Source organism: Arvicanthis niloticus, chromosome 13, assembly GCF_011762505.2.
Source record: "Arvicanthis niloticus isolate mArvNil1 chromosome 13, mArvNil1.pat.X, whole genome shotgun sequence".
Classification (NCBI taxonomy): Eukaryota; Metazoa; Chordata; class Mammalia; order Rodentia; family Muridae; genus Arvicanthis; species Arvicanthis niloticus.
Genome location: NC_047670.1, coordinates 12,364,157 through 12,383,322, shown reverse-complemented (window position 1 = coordinate 12,383,322; position 19,166 = coordinate 12,364,157). Strand labels below are relative to the sequence as shown.

Genomic DNA, 19,166 nt, shown 5'->3' with positions numbered 1-19,166 from the left:
GAACAGGGACAGTTGGCCCTCACAACTCAGGTAGTTACCTCAGTTCTCTATCACATGGGTATTTCCTACCTACATTAAGAACTTCACCTTCTATTCCAACTTCTACTCCCTATAACAAGAGCGTCACCAATCCCATCTGAGAGGAGCTATGTGATGAAGTATCTCCAGGAGAAGATGGTTACTCATGAGTGATCAGTACATTCTACCTGACAACTACAACTGGTCTTCTTCAGGGTCAAGGAGAAGAGAAGAAGTGAGGCATAAGGCAGGACTGCATTGAAAATTTAAAGAATTTTACTCTAAGGCACTTGGTAAAAGTGTTGGAGAAATGACTTCCATAAGGAAAAGCAGAGCTATTGCATGGCCTTTGGGCATTTGTCTGTGGAGAACAACAGGAGAGCAGAAAAGAGGCTGTGCAACTTGACAAAATGGTCTGAGTTGGTGAATGACAGAAAAGCCAGCCTGTACAAACTCTAGCAAGGAAATGTGAAACCAAGAAGAAAAAGCAGTTTCTAAACTGAGTTTCCTGACCCTTGGATGATGTCAATGGTGCTTATCACTTAAGCTTCATACAGAAAGCTCAGTTTGATGTCGGTGGCAGAATGAGCATCTCAGAAGGAATGCTGATTCTTGTGGCAGACTAGAGCAGTGAACTCTTGGGTAACTCTGAGGACCTTTTAAACCCCAAGACTAGGACAGTGGCCCAGTCAGCTGTACTCCTTTGTGGTTTGCACTGCCTCTGACTGACTCCTTTGGAGGCCCTCTTCCTTCCTCAACAAGTCCACTTTTCTTGCCTTTGCCTAACTTGATACACCTCCTCCCCCAGCCTGCCCCCCCCACACACACACACCAGAATCATGCTTATCTGATTCACATGAGAGAATAAAACTGACTACTCTCCATGGTAGATGCCTATCAGAATCCTTGAAATCTAAGACAATGTCACAGTGCAATGGTTATGTTTCCCCTAACTAGACATTCGGCATTAATGTCATCTGATGCTAAAATTCCACAGTTCTACTAAAGACAGCAAGATTCCTAGCCTCTGTCAGACCAGGTCATCAATAAAGGAAGCAGAATGAATGCTAAGCTGCTTAGCACCCAACTTCAAACTGTAAGAACAGCAGCACCTCCTAAGGCTACACGGAATTGGAAAAGGCAAACTGAGCTCCACAGTCAGAGGATGTACAGTATCTCTTCTGAAGATCCAAAACCAAAGTTATCCATATGACCCAAGCATAAGCCCTATTAGCCATCACTGTCTACTTGGTCTATTCTTAATCTGCCTTCCGTTTAGAAAGCTCTTCCTTATATTCAACCCAAATCAATTCCCTCAGAGCTCCCTGTCACTGCTTCACACCAGTGTCCAAAAGAATGGGAGATCCAGGAAGAAACAATGTCCAGGCAAGTCATCACATCTGTCTAGAAACTTTCATTATTGTTTTTTTAAGTTTCTAGTAAAATAAAATCCAAACCTCTTGCACATATAAAATGCCAAAAAAAAATGTTTTTTTCATTCAATAAACAAAAAGGTCTTAACTCAATGAATACTAAACACATCTGTAAAAAGTTTATAGTATGGAATTTGTTAGAACCCTCTGGGTTTTCTGTCTTTATTTGTACCTCAAGGCACAAAACAACAAAAGCAGTCTGGTAAAGACTCACAAGAGTAGTTAATGCTCAGAGGAGAGAAATGGCAGACGCCAGGAGGCATATCGCAAATGTCCCCTTAATATTTATTAAACCAACGGCAGTGTTTGAAGTAAATCTTATTAATGGGATACACAGAGTTCTGGCAAATAAAATTTCAGTTCATTTGCATCAGATGTGCCCACAATCCTTATTTTTATTAAATGGACAATAAGCATTCAGTTGAAAAGCTTGGAATCGGTGTGTAATTTGACTATTGTGTATTACTTTTTTATCACTTTAGACGTCAAAAGTCTTTTTTAAAGCCTTACACAGAATATGTTAGACTTCGGCTGCTTATATGTCTAATTTTACTCTTTACATCATTCCTGCAGAATAATGCCTTTAGCTTTAGAAATCACTTCTAATCTTTTGTGCTCCTAGTAAGGCCTAACAAACATTAACATTCACAAAAGCTTGAGAAAGAGACGGGAAGTGAGTTCAAACCATTATTTTTATAAAACTCATTGTTTGGCTACACGCCTCTACACATTTGTAGGAATTAGACATTTAACTCATTTAATTTAGGGTATTTGAGAACAGCATTTTCCAAAAGTAAGTCTACCTCCACCTCGATTCAAATTTGCCAACCACTAAAGCATGTGATGCAGTGCTCAGAAACATACCAACACAGCCAGCAAGTGAACTTGTTCCCACAGAACCATAATTTCCAAATGTTGCAAATTCGAAGATGCCGAGAGACAGTCACACCCTTTGTCTACTTTAGGCCCCACTCCAAGTTCTCTACTTCTGTTTCTTGCCAGCTGTTTAAGCATTAGGTACAGCTCAGCCTCCACTAAGCCTGTTATTTAGTGTGTCAATGAACCGACATAGATATGAAGGGTGATAATGCCGGAACCATATTCATGATGGTGCCTCAGGACTGTGAGGCCAAGGCAGACGGCAATGTGTGCCACTCATTTCCTTCATTAAAGTCAGGATCAGGCTTGACATTGAAGGGAAGTTACAATAGGAAGTCAGAACACAGGCAATGGAAGGAGACAATGGGAGATGGGACCCATCCCACAGTATTCCCTCTTCCTTCTCAGGTAAGAATCTGTCCATCCATCTTTGGAAATCCTTCGTTCTCTACTAGAGTCCATGGGGTTCAGGTGACGAGTTCTCCATATGTGGTTCCAGTCTTGGTGCATGTATTCCAGGCCAAGGAAGGGTCAACAAGAAGCCAATCTGGGGTTCTTCCTGGAGTGGTTGACAGAGAGCTGGTAGAGAAAGAGGTTTTTTTTTTTTCCCTCCCACTGCAAATACTGAGGGAAGGCTATTAATCCAAAGATGCCATGCTCCATCTTGATGCACCCAGGGGTTAGTCTTTCCTGACCCATCAATATCTAAAAGTTGCCCTTTCTCTTCAGATGTAAGTAGGCACATCTCCTCATGTATGGAGACTGCATTCTCCACCAGGTATGGCACCATTCTAGACATGTAACTGAATTCCAACCAATGGGTTATGAGAAGAATGATGTGTTACACTTCTGGGCTCTGGCCCTTTTGATTCTTTCCTGGCTGGGAAATTAAATGGGACAGAGCCACACTGGACTTAACCAGTGAGAGGTGTATGAGAGCAAGGCAGAGCTTTTTCGCCTATCTTTGCAGTATTATGTAAAGAGGAATAAATTTATTTAAGCTACTATATTTGACGACCTTTGTGTAATAACTTAGCTGTTAGCTTAATTCTATGCCAGCAAGGAAGTGATGCACTGAGATGAGAAGCAGATCAGACTCTGCAACAATCACAGCATGTGCTTGGTGCAGTCTCACCCGATACCAGCACTTTTGCACCCTTCCACAGCTAAGATGTTGCTTTGCATTGGCCTGCCTTCAAGTGGGGTTTTCATTATGTGTCTCTTTAAAGGTCTTAACTGCCACCACTGATCTCCCAGTGGCTGACAGACTGCCACTGTTACAATACTCCTGGTCCCAAGCAACGGCTATGAAACTGTCCTTTGCTCTCTGTTGGTTGCCTTGCAAGTAACTGTCAGGCAGAAGTCAAACCAGCTGTTCTGCCTCCTCACAAAACTTGTAAATTAGAGTCATTCTCGAGGTTGACTTCTATAAAGGAAATTCGTTATTTCTATAAAGCAGCTTTTCCACAAACTCTAATGTGCTTATGAGTCACAAAAATCTTGTTAAAATGCAAACTGTAATTTAATAAGTCTCAGTGGGGTTCCAGAGTCTGGATTTCTAACTAGCTTTCAGATGATGCTCCTCCTTGCTGGTCTAGGCCACATTTTGGGTAGTAGTGTCCAAAAGCACTGGCCTCCAAGCCTGAGTATCAAAATCTCTCAGGAAGCTTCAAAGATTGAAATAAGCATCTAGGCCCTACAGCCAGGAGTTCTCATTTAACTGTCCAGGCTCTCAGTAATGAGAGCCAAGAGTCAGCTGGTCTCCAAAGCTAGCTGGCAACAGAATCCTTCTGAGGAATGTTCATAGTTCCCAGCACACAGCACCATTCTGACCATATGACTACCTGTAGACCAATGAGAAGTAAGGAGAATGATATGTAGGTGTGGAAGGAGGCACAAAATCTGCATTTCACACATGTTCCTGGCTGAGGCAGATGTTGTTGGCCCACAGACACTGACACACTGACAGCCACTGGTCCAAAGCTAGATATACGTTCACAGAGTACAACGTTACTACATAATAATTAATTAATTATTAATAATAATAATTAATGCTCTGGGATGCTAACCTACCTATCATGGATACAGTGGACGAAGAGGGAGAAGGGAATCCCATTTCTACTCACTTGACCTCTAAGATTAAGCTACACTGTGCTCAATACTTTCTGAAGGCACATTTAATTCTATCCTCACCCCAAACTAGGCCATAATATTGAATATCATTTTAGATACTAGACTTCTAAGCCTCTATTAGCAGGTTTCTCAGAACACTACTCTCCTCTCAACTCTAGACAGACACATGTAGAGTAGCAGTTTCTAAAAGGGTAGTGTTTTAATGCTATCCTACAGAGCAACTTTTAAAAGCTTTGAGCAATCCAGAATTTTTACGAAAATTCCTATGTCAATTAAAGATATCCATCCCTCTTTTATCTAACAGATGGGAAATTGTGGTTTTAAGGTTGAATGAGGGCAAACATTCTCCCAAATTAGATATGTGAACAAAATAAACTATGAATAGATTCGAAAATGGGCTGCTGCTTCTTGCTTAAGTTCAGATGTCTCGTGCCCAGCACAGCCTGAAGCCTTCTCTTCCTACTGAATGGCAAACAATGGTGCTGTGTGGGAGGTAGCAACTTAACCCAGGTCCGTGGCACAGAACTTAAGTCCAGGTACCATAAGAAGACAATCTTGAAACCATATGTGTAAGACTTAACACAAGATCAGTGCATTCAGACAAATCCTGAGCTTCATTCCAGTCAACCGCACAAGTCCTCTATCCAGAGTATACCCCAGGGAAAGTCTAGTAAGCTGATTAAACATGTTGCCTGCACCAGGACAAGCATCCATTGTTCCTCTAGGGAAAGCTTTCCTTAACAAATGTAAACGTTTCCATTTTGTGTGTGTTCACAAAACATGTACATTATGTGTATGCTGGTGCATGTGTATATGTGGGTGAATCTTTATGCGGACACCTCCACTGTTTCTATTTTTAAATGACATCCTTTTTTTGTTTAAGACAAAATTAATTTCCAAACATATCACCTTTTGTCTGAAGAATTCCCAGGTCTATCATAACACTAGGAAACAACTACCAAAAAGCACAGACAGCAGATAGCCATTTCCGAGTGGGAAAGAGAGGAAGGTGGAGGAGAACAAGGCACTGCCATTGTGTTCCTGGAGCTTGAAGTCTTGCCTGCCAGAGACTTCCTAGGACAGAGAAGTCCAAAAAGTCATAGCAAGCAAAGGTTCTCAAATCTTCTAGAAGATAAGACTCACCTGAGGAGTTTCTAAAAGACCAAGAGCTGGGCCCCATCCTAGTTTTATGCATGTGAGGCCTAGATGAAACACTGTAAGAGACAGGATCTCACTGACTAAAACTCACGAGTCTTCTCTTCCCTCAAGTCTCCTGAATGCTAGAATGACAAGCATGAGCAACCAAACTCCAGATGTGATCCTGCACATCATGAGTTGACAGCACTACTCTATAGTAAAACCTCCAAGACTCAGATGACAAGCCTATTGAGGTCAAAATACTCCCTCCTTCCACCCAAACAAAACAAAACAAACAACAACAAAACAGCCATAAAAAGAAGAGGGAAAAGAAAAGGGGAAAATCCATAATTTTCCTCTGATGTCCTTACCTGGTTAGTGGTACCTCATCCCCATCTTTTGTTCACAAGGCCTGATTAATGTATTTTACGAGCCATCCGTTTGACCCATCATCAGTGCTAAGACTGCAAACTCTATGCAGGATAGTCTTCTAAATGTTTGGCTTGATGGTATTAACATCTAACCATGCCATTATATCAGGAAGGTGACCGATGTGATTAATCACCTTCTTATACATGTGAACATTGAGGTCCAGATAAGTTGCATGACCTTTCCACAGCACAATAGAAATCAGGAACCTAGAATTCAATGAGATTCTCACTGAGACTTAGGAGTGCAGCTCAATGGTAAGAACTTAACCTTGATTCATATGGCCCCTGATGAAACCTCCAATACCTCAAACAAGTTTATCCCTCAGCTTCTCCACCATTAAAGGGAAGCATGTAGACAGAACCCATCAAAGCGACATATGACATGTTGGTAAAGAACTCTGAATTCCAATGGCCAAAAGAATTAAGCTAGTCAGGGCAAATACAGGAGCTGGTGCTTTGTCAGACCAGCCTACATACACATTAGGTGAATTAAAATTAAAAAAATACTGAAAGTTTCACTACATTTCTGACCCATTATGGTATCATGACAGGACCTTGCTGCCAGCCAGAGAGACTGAAGCTCTCTAACTTGGAGTGTAGGCTACAACATTGGTAAATCATTCTGCAGGGCAGTCAGGTGACAGTCACAAATAATGAATGGAAAGTACAAATCACATTCCTAACTCTAAAGTAGTAGATCAAAGATAGTCATCTTCAATAAATTCTCTTTAAAAATCGTCCCACAAACTTCTTTTCTGAGAATAGCTGAAACGCATGCACTTGTATGATGCAATAATTTAGGAGAGCAGTCTTCAAGAGAAAACTGTTGAGAGATTAATCTACTTTCTATGCTGGCAAAAAGAACATGACAAAGGATCATTTTCACCTGGGCCATAGGCACGCTTGACTCACCTCCTGAACACTGGTCAAGTACATTTTAGTGTAAAAATTTGAGGAATGCTCTGTACCCCTAGACCTAGAATAGCAGCAGTCAGAAAAATGCAGCTTTAACACAAGGGTTTTGCATATTGGTTCTTACCTCCAGGTAGCTTTTATCTCCACAGTATTCCTAAAATTTGCAAATTGACTTGATTTCAATCACTGCTCCATCTGGTTCTTCCAAATCCCTGGAATCTTCCTCCCACAACTAGCTAGGAGGTCCAAGACAGCAAAGGAATTAGCTAGAGTACAGGTTTTGCTAGGAATGAGTAAGTTAGCTAAAAATCGCCTTAAATTATTCATGTCACTCAAAGCATAAGAGCCACACTGGTAGCGTGTATTGCATATAACACACGTTCTGTTGGTGTTTCAGTTCTTCACATGTGTGTCAGAACAGTACTACCAGGAGTCAGGGAGAGCCAAAAAAAGAGATGCATGATGGCAAGAAGAAGAAGGAGAAGAAGAGGAAGAGGAGGAGAAAAAGAGGAAGAGTAAGAGGAGGAAGAGGAGGAGGAGGAGGAGGAAGAGGAGGAGGAGAAGGAGGAAGAATAAGAGGAGGAGGAGAAAGAGGAAGAGGAGGAAGAGGAGGAGGAAGAGGAGGAAACTAGTAGGTCAGACCACTTAGGTTAAACTATTCTATGGCACCGTGGTCAAGATGCTAAACGTCTCTCAATGTTCAGTGTGTCACTTTCTAAACATCTGATCCAGGGACCTGTGAGATAGCTCAGTAGGAAAAAAAAAAAAAAAAAAAAAAAAAAGATTGCAGCCAAGTCTGGGGACTTGAATTTCATCCTCAGAATCTATATGGTAAAAGGAAAGAAACAACTCCTGACAATGACCTTGGGGCTTACTTTCAATCCTCCACGTACATTGGTGTACACACACACACACAAATAAATTAAAAGTCAATGTTCAAACAAAACAAAGCTGGATGTGATGACACATGTTGATAATACTATCACTAGAGATGCTGAGGTAGGAAGATCCCAAGGTTACAGGCCAACATGGGCTATGTAATGAGACTCTGCCTTAAAAGAAGAAAGTTAGCCAAGTAGTTATTTTTTAAAATTACTATTCCAGTTCCACCATCCACTAATTATTACAACGGTTGAAAGGAAGGGTCAAAGAGAATGTAAGAGAATTATCCCAATGCTACTAAGTTCTGGATCTAAGCTGGCCACGTACCATCGTGACTCTAGGAGCCTACAGTATACATTATATGGAGAATGTGACTAACTAAAATATGAAGTCTCTTTCTCCTCTGATATAATAGCAACAGACTCTAGGCAACACTAACCACTTTACTGCTTTTGCATATATATATATATATATATATATATGTGTATATATATATATATATATATATATATATATATATATTACTCTTCGGAAGGCTTTTTTGGTGATCAGATGATAGAAGAAAAGACAAAATACAACACAGTTATGAAAAGTAGTGACTTAACTCTTGTCAGTGGTCCTGTATCTTTCTGGGCTGTAGCTTTTTGGCAGTTCAGATTACTAGACATATCCAACAGGATTTAGACAAAAAGGACATATATTTTACATGTCGTGTCTGTTGTGCATAGATTCAGTTCAGCTTCCTCTCCCCTAAGTAACCAAATGTGGATTGGGAGCAGATTGAAAGTAAGCCCCAAGTCACAATTTGTTTTTAGTTCAAAAAGGCAGCTGAGACTTTGCCCTTGGTAGAGGTATGACGTAAATTAAGTGTTAACAGACCAACTAAACATAAAACTTAATTCAATAACTAACCAAGATAATTACAGAATCGAAACAAATCTAATAATCAAATCAAAATATCTCTTTTAGATAAATGATGTCAAGTGGGACATAATTTTTTAATACGTTAGTGAACTTAGTGTAGTTGGTGTTTACAATTCAACGGGTCAGTATTGGCTTCTTTGAACATTTAAAATGATATTCTCAGAGTTACCCTTGGCTTTCCTGTCTTAGTGAAAACTGCTTTGTACATTTTCTGTGTGCTTTAAGTATAACCCAAGAAACGATGATAAAAAAAATCAGAGATATAACTCAGCAGCATATCCACTCTAGTCACGTAAACGAGTCCTGTATTTGTGACAATGTAAGCCACTTGGTATTTGCCACAAGACACAAGTGAGAAATGCAAGACATTCAAACATATTTGTATGTACACATTTTTAAAAAACTTTTTATCAGAGACTATTTCAGAACCACAAAGTTTAAAGAAAAATAAAACAAGCATGCTTAAAATGCCAACTATAGGTCAAGTTTTATGTCTGATATTAAAGTTAAATCTTCAAAGCAACAAAATATTAAAGCTAATCTTCAAAGTCTCAAAAAAGCAAACATTACAAGCCTCAGTTTTAAATCAGAGGAACAAGTTTGGAAGTGGTAAGAAACATCCTCACATCACATGGCTTTTAAATAGTGACACCAAAGCCAACTATGATTTACAGAACTCCAAAGCCTGAACATTATCTCCTGCAGTCATCTGAATGTGGGGAGTGCACAGCAGGGACTGGAAATGCTCAAAGTACAACTCCACATGAGGTAAAACCGATGTGTTATAGCCCTGCCTTTACTGGACTGTCACACACTTGTCACCCATACAACAAGACTGCCTAACAACTTCATAAGCAGTGACCTTTGGGTTCCTAAACATGTCAAGTGAATTAAGTCATTGGCCCAGATGTATCAACTCTAATACAGTAACCTCCCACTTATCAGAATTTAAGGGGCAGTGTATAGAACCTTTCCTATTGTTGTATAAGATGGTTTTCTGCATCTATTGAGATGATCATACTCCCCTTGAAGTGTTAATAACAGCACTGCTTTCTTGATGTTAAAACATCCCTTGGCTAGATCTTCTATGGTCTCACATTGTTTTTTTAATAAACATTGTGGGTGCATTGAATATGGCAATACCTATTTACAATTATGGCAACAGTGGTGTGGAACTAATAATTTGTTTTCCTGTATGTCTCTGATTCTGACATAGGATAATACTAACCTCATACATTAATTGGGAAAGAAGAACCTTTGATCGCTTCATTCTCTGTGCTCTGGAACAACAATCACTTGCTCCTTGAAGGGCCTGCAATACTGACTAGTAAAACCCTCCAGGTCTGGGGCCTTTTCTTTGGGGAGGCAATTACAGAAATAAGGTCTTTTACACCCACTAGCTGTTTTTCCTGCTGATAACATTTTATAGAACCATAGTAATAATATGATTATTAAAAAACAATAGTAATAATATCCACAATAAGGATATTAATATAATCCATCAACTTTATTCTGATATTCTTAATTTATAGCAAATGTATGTATTTGTTTGTGTGTATGTGTGTTTCTCATTCTCTATACAATTTCATCACATATACAAGATTGCATATATTATATATAGCAGAATAATATGTAGATATATAAATTCACACATCTATATATAGTCTTAAACACACAGTGACTTACTATACTTATTTTCAAATCCTACTACTTAATCTGTTAAAGTCTCCCAACTTATTTAAATTTTACAAATACATGAAATTTAGTGTGTGTTAGATCCTTTTATTTAGTCATTATTATATATTCAGGTTTTCATTTTTAAACTATTATAAGCAGAGCTTCAATGAGCACATTTGAAAACACTGTTTATCCAGTTATGAATATTCTCTCTGGATAGGCCTGTGGTGGTAAAATCACTACCAGAGATGGATTCTTAAGAGTTTGTCCCATCCCATTGAGGACAATCATAGATAATAAATGATGTATTTTCTCCTATCAGCTGAGTATCGGCATATGCTTTATAGATAAGCACAGAGCTTGCTTTCCCCAAGATGGGAGCATGAGCTAGCTGGCTCTGTTATGGACATTCTGAGCCCTTCTCAGCTAGAGTTTATCACTCAGCTAGAGTTATCCATGAATTGTGGATGCCAAGCTTCTACTCTTTAGGAAGCTGAAAACCAAGAGCTGTAACTAACACGTGGCATAAGAAATAAATATCCCAGTTGCTAAAAGGTTCTATTTTACTTCACAAAATCCTAAGAAATTATTTTAGCATGGCTCATTTAGCATGGTGACAAAACTGAGCTCAGAGATTAATAAATATGCCCAATGTTACAGGGTAAATGTATTCTATACCAGGCCAACTCTAGAACCCCAGCTTTGATGAGCCACCTACCTCTCTGTCTCTCTGTGTCTTTCTCTGTCTCTCTGTCTCTCTCTGTCTCTCTCTGTCTCTCTCTCTCTCTCTCTCTCTCTCTCTCTCTCTCTCTCTCTTTCTCTCTCTCTTTCTCTGTCTTCCCACCTCCTTCCCATTCTTGCTCATGTTCTTCACAGTGCCCACAGCACTGCTAAAGAAAGCAGTAGAAGGCACCTGTATGGAGTCTAAGGCCTCCCAAATGTCACAAAGTCATCCTGACCTCTATCTAGAATGACAGTTAATCCCACCCCATCAACTAATTATGATGCTACATTAGCTTGTGAGCATATGGGAAACCACTACTTGCTGGGTCATGAGTATCACAAGCAATAAAACCAATCAGAGTACACGATGAATAAATACTGTGCCCAAGCTAACACATCATTGCTGGCAACCAAATGATTTACCATCCTGAAATGTGAAAGCATCCCTGGCTTCAATGATAAACTCAGACTATCCCACTTTAAACAAATTTACGAAATAAGCATATATAATTTTGATTTAATTTCAATAAAATTTTAAACTCAAAAATCATTTGGCAAGGACTTGGTTACATATTAATCAGGTTAATCTAACATTTCCCCAATACCCTGAAAGAAGAAAAAACAAAACAAAAAAAACCTAAATACTAATGGTAGAAAGTTTCTTGAATTCAGCTCTGTCATTCTGGAGATGACCCACAGGATGCAGTCCTTAATAATGTGGATAATGTGCCACGTGGGCCTGACCTAAAGATGGCGTACATTTACTTTACTAATCTTTCAGTTCTAAGGGGAAATTACACAAAACATAAGCTTTCACTTTTCTTAACTCATAGTTTTCCTTTAATAAATGTAGATTTTGCTCCATGTGTCATTTTCCTATGAGACTCACTGTATTCACGGCAGGTTATATGTCAGTACTACTGGCATTTCAAGTACCTGTGTGTTAGGCCTGTGCGCTAGGGAAAGCAACAACAACAACAACAACAACAAAGTATTGTGGAAAGGTCACACTGTTTCTGCATCTTTGTTAAATGTTTCATAAAACAGATTCAACAGTAGAGGAAAGAAAATTGAAAGCATAGCAGTTTTCTCAGTTAGGAGGCCAGGTCATGAATGGGCATTGTTCTGATGCTGAGGAAATGAAAATGGAAAATCTCTGTTGACTTCAAGGTTCTCTCCTTCGCCAGTCATACCAGCTCTTTGAGATATTCCAAGAAAGAACTAACAGTCACAAATAGGTTTCAATCGTGTCCCAGTTCAGAGTACCCCACCCCATCTTGTTGTCTAAACTCAATCTGCCTAAAAACAGACCATCACAGTGTTATTTATATTTTCCCCTCCCTCCTTCCCTCCCTTCCCCTCTCTCAATGAATCTCTCTCTCCCTCTCCGTCTCCCTCCCTCTTTCTGTCTCTGTCTCTCTCTGTGTCTCTGTGTCTTTCTCTGTCTCTCTGCCTCTGTCTCTCTCTGTCTCTCTCTGTCTGTCTCTGTCTCTGTCTCTCTCTCTCTCTCTCTCTCTCTCTCTCTCTCTCTCTCTCTCTGTCTCTCTCTCTGCCCCTTTCCCCCATCTCTCTGTCTCTCTTTCTTTGTCTCTCAACATTGTATCTCTATGCATCCCTGCCTGGCTGCCTGGCTTAGAACTCACTATGTAAACCAGGCTACCCTCAAACTCAAAAGAAAAAAACCAACCTGTCTCTGCCTCCCAAGTGCTGGCATTAAAGATGGTGGTAGTGGTGGGTGTGTTTAAATAGGAGCTGAAGCTCCGATAGTTAAGGGGAGAGCTTCTTCCCATATGGAACCCTGAAACATTCTCTTTTTGAGTCCCATGTGTCCATATTTGCTAACATCCACACCACCATGTGACAGCGGCCTAACCCCTCTGACTGTTCGATCTCTGGACCCGGCTGAGGAATGCAGGAGCAAGAGTGAATGAACACTGCTAACCTGCTAGGTCTCTGCATCTGTGTATTGTTCATGCTCCTCCCTATTCCTATCACAGTAACGAAGCTGAGGCAGGAAAGACACCATGCTACAAACTGGCCCAGGCCACTTAGAGGTGGTGGATTCGGAGAAGCAGGAGCATGCTGCCATCAGTGAGCCCAGCAAAACTGCACTGAGGAAAAATGTCCATTAATCCATGTCTGCCAAGTCCTCCAGCACCCTGGCTAAAAATCTCAGGATCAATAATGTTTTACCAGGTCCTGACTCCTACCTGAGTCCTGTGCTGTGTACAGCACAGTTTTAGATACCACATGGTGGTATCTTCCCTCACATGGTGCCAGTCTCTATGGGAGAGACACAGTGGGGTAAGAAATCTTAAAGAACACTTCCTGTGGTGTCTGTATTTCATAGTCAAGAACACAACCTAAGAGAAGGAAGGAGGAAAGGCCATGTCATGTCATGCCTTTTGCCATTCATAGATGCCCTTATTGCACCCTCAAGATAAGTCAAAATTCATGTCATAAAATCATTTGGGGGGCCCAATTCACTCACACAAATGCGTTTTTTGAGACATTTCGAGCTTTGTGTTTTGTGTGAGCTCTGACATAATGAACGAGTGGCAAGCGCTGTCCCAGAAACACAGGCCTGTTGGCTTCCCAAGGGAAACGAGCTGTACTCTAAACCAGTCACGGCTGAGAGGTCTGGACGGGCTACAGGGCGGTCCATAATTAAGGTGTAACCTGTGATTCCCAGGGGCAGCTGACTCATAACAGTCATAGATGCTCTGTAAAAGATACAAATTATCCAACCACACACACACTGAGGCTCTGTCTGCTTAAGTCGGAGATAAATTTGTAAGATGTGTATTTTTATGCACTTCCCATGACCTTGTCAGTCTGTCTTGTGACTTACAGGAGGAGCATAAAAAGAGGCTGCACTGAAACAATCATGGACAGCTATTGAAGCTATTAAAGAAGGAATGCTTAAATGCCGCTGTGTCTAAGGAAGGATCACAACAGTGACCAAGAAGGAGCAACCTGGAAGCAGTGCTAGAATGGGACAGCTTACAAATCTGGCCACAACCAGCATACAAAGTCATTTCTGAACCACAGGCAACATCTCAAAGTGATGACGCGCAAACTACAGAGCAGACCAGCACCAGGCCAAGGATGGTTAGTATACAGCTACTAAGAAGATGCAAAGGACTTGCAGGCTTGCTCACTGCTTAATCCCAGCACCTAGCAGGAAAACCCACCTGCTGAGTAAAAGGTACAGTTAATACACTGGTGAGTTTAAAGGCAGGAACTATGATCAATGAATGACTCAAGGATTTCTTCAAAACTCCAATCGATGAGGCTGGAATTAAAACTGTATGTCGGCCTAAAAAGTTAAAACAGGACGGCCTTGTTTTCAGTCAAAGTTCTTCATGATGTGGGCTTTCTTTTGAGACTTTATATTGGCTCCTGCTCCAGGGAAGAATGAGATGACTTTGAGATGCTGGAATGTATTGTTGGCACAGGTCTGAATGGCAAGCCTTATTTCTGCTTTGGGAAAGAGAGAATGATGGGCGAGATCTTGTGGTTTGGTTTTCTGGCAAAGGAAGGAGGACAGCTTCTGCTCACAGGTATTCCTCCCAGGACCTGTTGGAGCACAACCAGCAGGCACAATGGTTTGACTAGACTCCTTGTAAATCTTAATGACAGAGCTGACTGGCTCTGTTTAGCCAGGTCAGCCTCAGAAAGGACAGCCCTGAGAAGATTCCAAACTCCCTACGATGAGGTCTTGGGGTGCTTCTGAAGGCTTGAAAGTGACTTTTGCTTTTGGAAAAAAAAAAACAAAAAAACAAAAAAACTAGCTGACTTTTTAAAATTCTTTCCCATCTTATGATTATCCTAGATGTCCTTCAGACGATCATGTCACACAGCCCCCTGTTAGGCTGCACTTTGAACGGCAGACAACACCAGAACAAGGTATACCACTTTGATTTGAATGTCATATAATGCATACATGAATCAAGATATCATAAATGTGCAAGAGTACTACTTATTGATCAACATTTTTTAATGAAATGAAATTGGCATTCCAGAGCAAGAGTGGAAAGGCGTACTCAAGTTCCTTCTTGAACACCCATTTCTGAGCTTTCCTTCCTAAATGGCAACCCTCTACTGCTATATAGAACTGAACGATAAAGAGCCTTTGTTTCTGTCAAACTCTCCAGCACAAGCAATTTGCCCCATTAGAACTGACAAAATACATTTAAAGAAAGACTGCTAAGAGCTATAGTATTTCAGCTTTAATTTCCTTTCTAGCGCAAAGTTTCCAGCGCCTGGCTTTCATAATGCCTTTGGAGGTAGTGCATGGCTCCAAATGACTTGACAGTTTCTTCTCATTTACAGACATCTAAGCATGTTTATAAAATTCCACCAGTTCAAAACGCTTCCTTCCCTTAAACATATTTTCAGTTTAAATTATATGTTTACACCAGTCTTACTGTATTATTTCTAAGATAAACAGTCATGTAAAAAATTGACAGAAAACCTAGCAACATGTCACTGCTGCCCCACTGTTGGCCTTTCCCTTCTCCATCCTTCCAACAGCAAAAGTCCTCAGCTGCCAATGGAAAGCATGCTTTCTTGGGTCCTAGGAACAGGCTTCCCTGCTGCCTGTTTCCTAAAGAAGGGACCCCTAGTTCCTTTCCCCAAACGGTTTTGAACCTTAGTGCCTGAGCAGCTTTCCTCCCCCTCTGAGCTAACTATAAAACTAAAAAATTCACTAGCTGCAGATATTTTTCCTTTCTTGCCCAAAGGAGTCTGAGCTCAGACAATCACTACTTTTAGATCGCAGTACACTACTGTAGTTTCCAAATTAAAATACAAAGTGCTGGAAATAATGCTCTGTAACAGCTAAACTTTAGAAAAAACAATCACGTCTTTCAAGTCTGGGTATATTTATGCCGCTTTAGGTGAAGCAAATAGAGACAGGAAAGCCACGTAAATGAATGACTAGCTGGCTTGGGTTTTGAAAACAGCTTTTACTGAGAAAGACTGACTCACTGCCCAACAAAGGCTGTACGTAGGATTGTCAAGTTGACATTTTAAAAATATTTAATCACCCTTTGAATGATAGTTCACCCTTTGGTTCTTTCCAATAAAGCTGCTCACTTGAAAAACATTCAATTCTGTTTTGAACTGAGAAAATGGTAGATCCCCAAACATAAAGAGATTTCAGGGGAAATCTGGCAGGGAGAAGAGACAAGGGAAAACATTTAACATCACATTTAAGGGAAAACAAACAACAGCAAACCCCATCAGGCTTTAAGAAGCTATCAAAGTCATACAGAAGCTCCAAAGGGCTGTTTTCCTAGCAAATCTCTGCACCAGGTTCTGCAAAGAAAAGGTCCCCAAGTTTGCACAATTTACGAGATCCTCTCTGGAAAAATAATTTAATTAAGCTGCTCCTTTGTCCCTTTTTGCACAGCTACACAATGCAATGGTTGTTGTTGTTTAGTGTTGTTTTGTTTTTCTCTGAAATACACACAGAATAGGTCCAATTTAGTTTACAGCCAGCCAAAGTTCAGACTAGCTGAGAGAGACTACTAATTTCAATGGATTAAACATCTTTTGCCAGTGAGAAATCCCAGTAAGTCTCAGACTTGCGTTTTTACATCACAATCGCTCAAATAGTCACCTACCCTACACAGTTTCCGATTCTAAGTTCCCCAGGCTCAAACACTATACAATGATCTGCTGGTCCACACAGCAGCGCCCCCACCCTACCCCGATCATAAATGTCCATCTCCTGCTGAATGCCAAAGGGTTTCCCAATCGTCCAAGGGTCAAAAGGGGAGAGACTATCCAGTCCAGCTAAAGATCTACAGTGTCTTCGAAACGGCTTTTCCATTAATTCGAATTGGGCAACTTACTGGATGCCAAAGGAATGGCAAAGGAAACAAGAGTAAAGGATGAGGAACACTCCCTAATTGAGCCGGCAGCCCTGGGACTGCATGTCAATAAAAGGTTCTTGGACTTCTACCTGACAAAACAGAGCTTTAGTGACCCAGGTAGGGGCCTCCACACTAGTCGTGAGCCTAGGAGTGCGTTCATTGGGCAACACAGAGAAACAAACTCCAACCCCAGAAACACAATGCTGACCAGAAATCAGGTTCCCACCGCCACCAAGAGGGAAGGATGCTGGTAGTGGAAGAAGACAGTCTCACAGGAATAGGAGATTCACAGGATCATGAGCTTGGCAGGAAAGAGGTCCTCATCCCCCAGCAGCTAGATGCTCTCAGGGCCAAAGCTATGTCACAACCACTCTCATCTTTCCATCTTGCGACATTCCAGAGCCACCCGGATTAAGATTTTTATCTCTCTCCTACAGCCCCGGGCTTCACTCCACGAGGGAGGTTCGTGAAAGATTGCAGAGGCCAGAGAGCCCGGGTCTGTTCCGCAAAGCTCCACGCGGCTAGGAGCCTCCTAATAGAACACCGACTGCATCTCCACGTAGTGTGAGTGCCTTGCCACAGCGACAGGGAGCATTAAACAAATGAACTTTTAGAAACTTCCTCTCCCGATACTCTCGGCTTCTTTAATATGGACCCTTTCTCCCTAAACTTGCCTTCAGTCGAGCTGAAAGTATGGAGTAGGGGGATGCTGTCTAGAGGAACAGATTCTCCCCAAAGTTTTGAACTCATCCCTGGGGCTTGTCCAGCGCGCAGAGCTTACCGGGATCCTTCCTGGCCCTTAGTGGTGCTCTAGTAACCGCAACTTTTAGCCCTCTGTCCTTCCTGGACCACACCACAAAATCCCCGAAGGCTGAAAGTTGGGAGTGACTTTAGGGGCTTTGGGGGTCACCAAACTCCAAGTCTTATGCCCCCACCCCCGAAGACATTGGGATAGGTGACTCATTGTAGCAGCTCAATTGTGCAAGAGGGAAAAGGAAGGGACCAGGGACAAGTGGTGGAAAGCAAGCTCATTTGTCTCAGTAGATCCTAGGCAGCCTCACGTTCAGGGGTGGTGGATCCCCCAGGTGGCGCTCCCCAATTACCCGCTGGCTCTTCTAGTTGCCTGGGCACCCATAACAGCGCGCATCCCCGGCTGGGCCCACTCACCGTCTCTGCGGACACACAGGCCATCAAGCCCAAGGTGAGCAGGATCCACGCGCGCTGCATATTCCCTGGGGACGTGGCTCGTACCCGGATAAAACGAAGCCCAGCGCACGCCGCAGAGGGCCTAGAAAAGGTAGAAGCTGAGCTGCCTCCGGGAGAAAGGCTTGGGCTCGGATTCCAGCTCTGGTTGTCTTCTCTGGCGCCTGCTCTAGCTTTCCCGCTGCGCCCCGGAAACGCAGCGCCTTCTCACTTGTTGGCTTCTGCACTCCCAACCCAGAGTTGCTGCTTCCCGAGGCTCTTTTTCTTGGTCTGGTCCTACTCGGCGTTGTGCTTTCACTCCGCGAACTCTGGTGTCCGGGTCGCGGTGCTGTATGATTTGAAGCAAGCAGTCGATGGGTTGAAACCAAGCTGCCGCTGAAGTTTAAGATGCCGAGCGGCGGGGACGCGCGATCCGCAGGGCCGGAGCTCCAGGAGTATCTGGAGTACAGCACTCCGCGGCTGGGTTGGTGGCTTGGCTGCAGCGCCCCTCCTTCTGCGCGCCGCCGCCCTCGGGTCCTCCCCTTGATCCCACCCCACCCCCCTCCGCGTCTTCTCCCTGGTCCTGGTCCTGCTCCGCCTCCACCTCTACCGCCCCCACCTTCCCTCCCTTCCTAGCCTGCAGCTCAGGGTTCCTCCGGGCAACTGGGGTAAAGAAGGTTGCCAGGACTCCATGATAAACCAGGGAGAAATTCTTACGGGATTACACTGCGATTGGCAGCTCCCAGAGCCAGTGGGAGCCCGCAGCTCCACGCCGTGGCTGTCCCTGGAACGTGCCTCTGTAAACCTTAGTGCTCTTTCATTTTCTCTCTCCTTCTTTCCCCTTCTCAACACCCTCTCCTCTCCCCACCACCGTTCTGTCTCCCTTTCCCTTTTCTTCTCCTTTTCTTCACTTTAATTGTCTAAAGAAAAATCGGTGAAGGTTTAATGGG

The 19,166-nt window shown here is 42.2% G+C and overlaps 1 protein-coding gene and 1 long non-coding RNA gene across 2 annotated transcripts in view; both read right to left on the bottom strand.

Annotated features, from left to right (window-relative positions):
• Sdc2 (syndecan 2) overlaps positions 1 to 18,852 on the bottom strand; it is a 106,380-nt gene extending 87,528 nt beyond the window's left edge. The window contains exon 1 of the mRNA XM_034516691.2: positions 18,202 to 18,852. Coding sequence (XP_034372582.1) covers positions 18,202 to 18,261 — 60 coding nt within the window. The 5' untranslated portion in view covers positions 18,262 to 18,852. The remainder of the gene's footprint in view (positions 1 to 18,201) is intronic.
• On the bottom strand, positions 1,714 to 18,195 carry LOC143434044 (uncharacterized). Its single transcript, XR_013103211.1, has 2 exons — positions 17,243 to 18,195; positions 1,714 to 4,174 (listed from the first exon to the last, which is right to left on the bottom strand). It is a non-coding gene; the product is annotated as an uncharacterized LOC143434044 (long non-coding RNA).
• Positions 18,853 to 19,166: the final 314 nt, after the last annotated feature.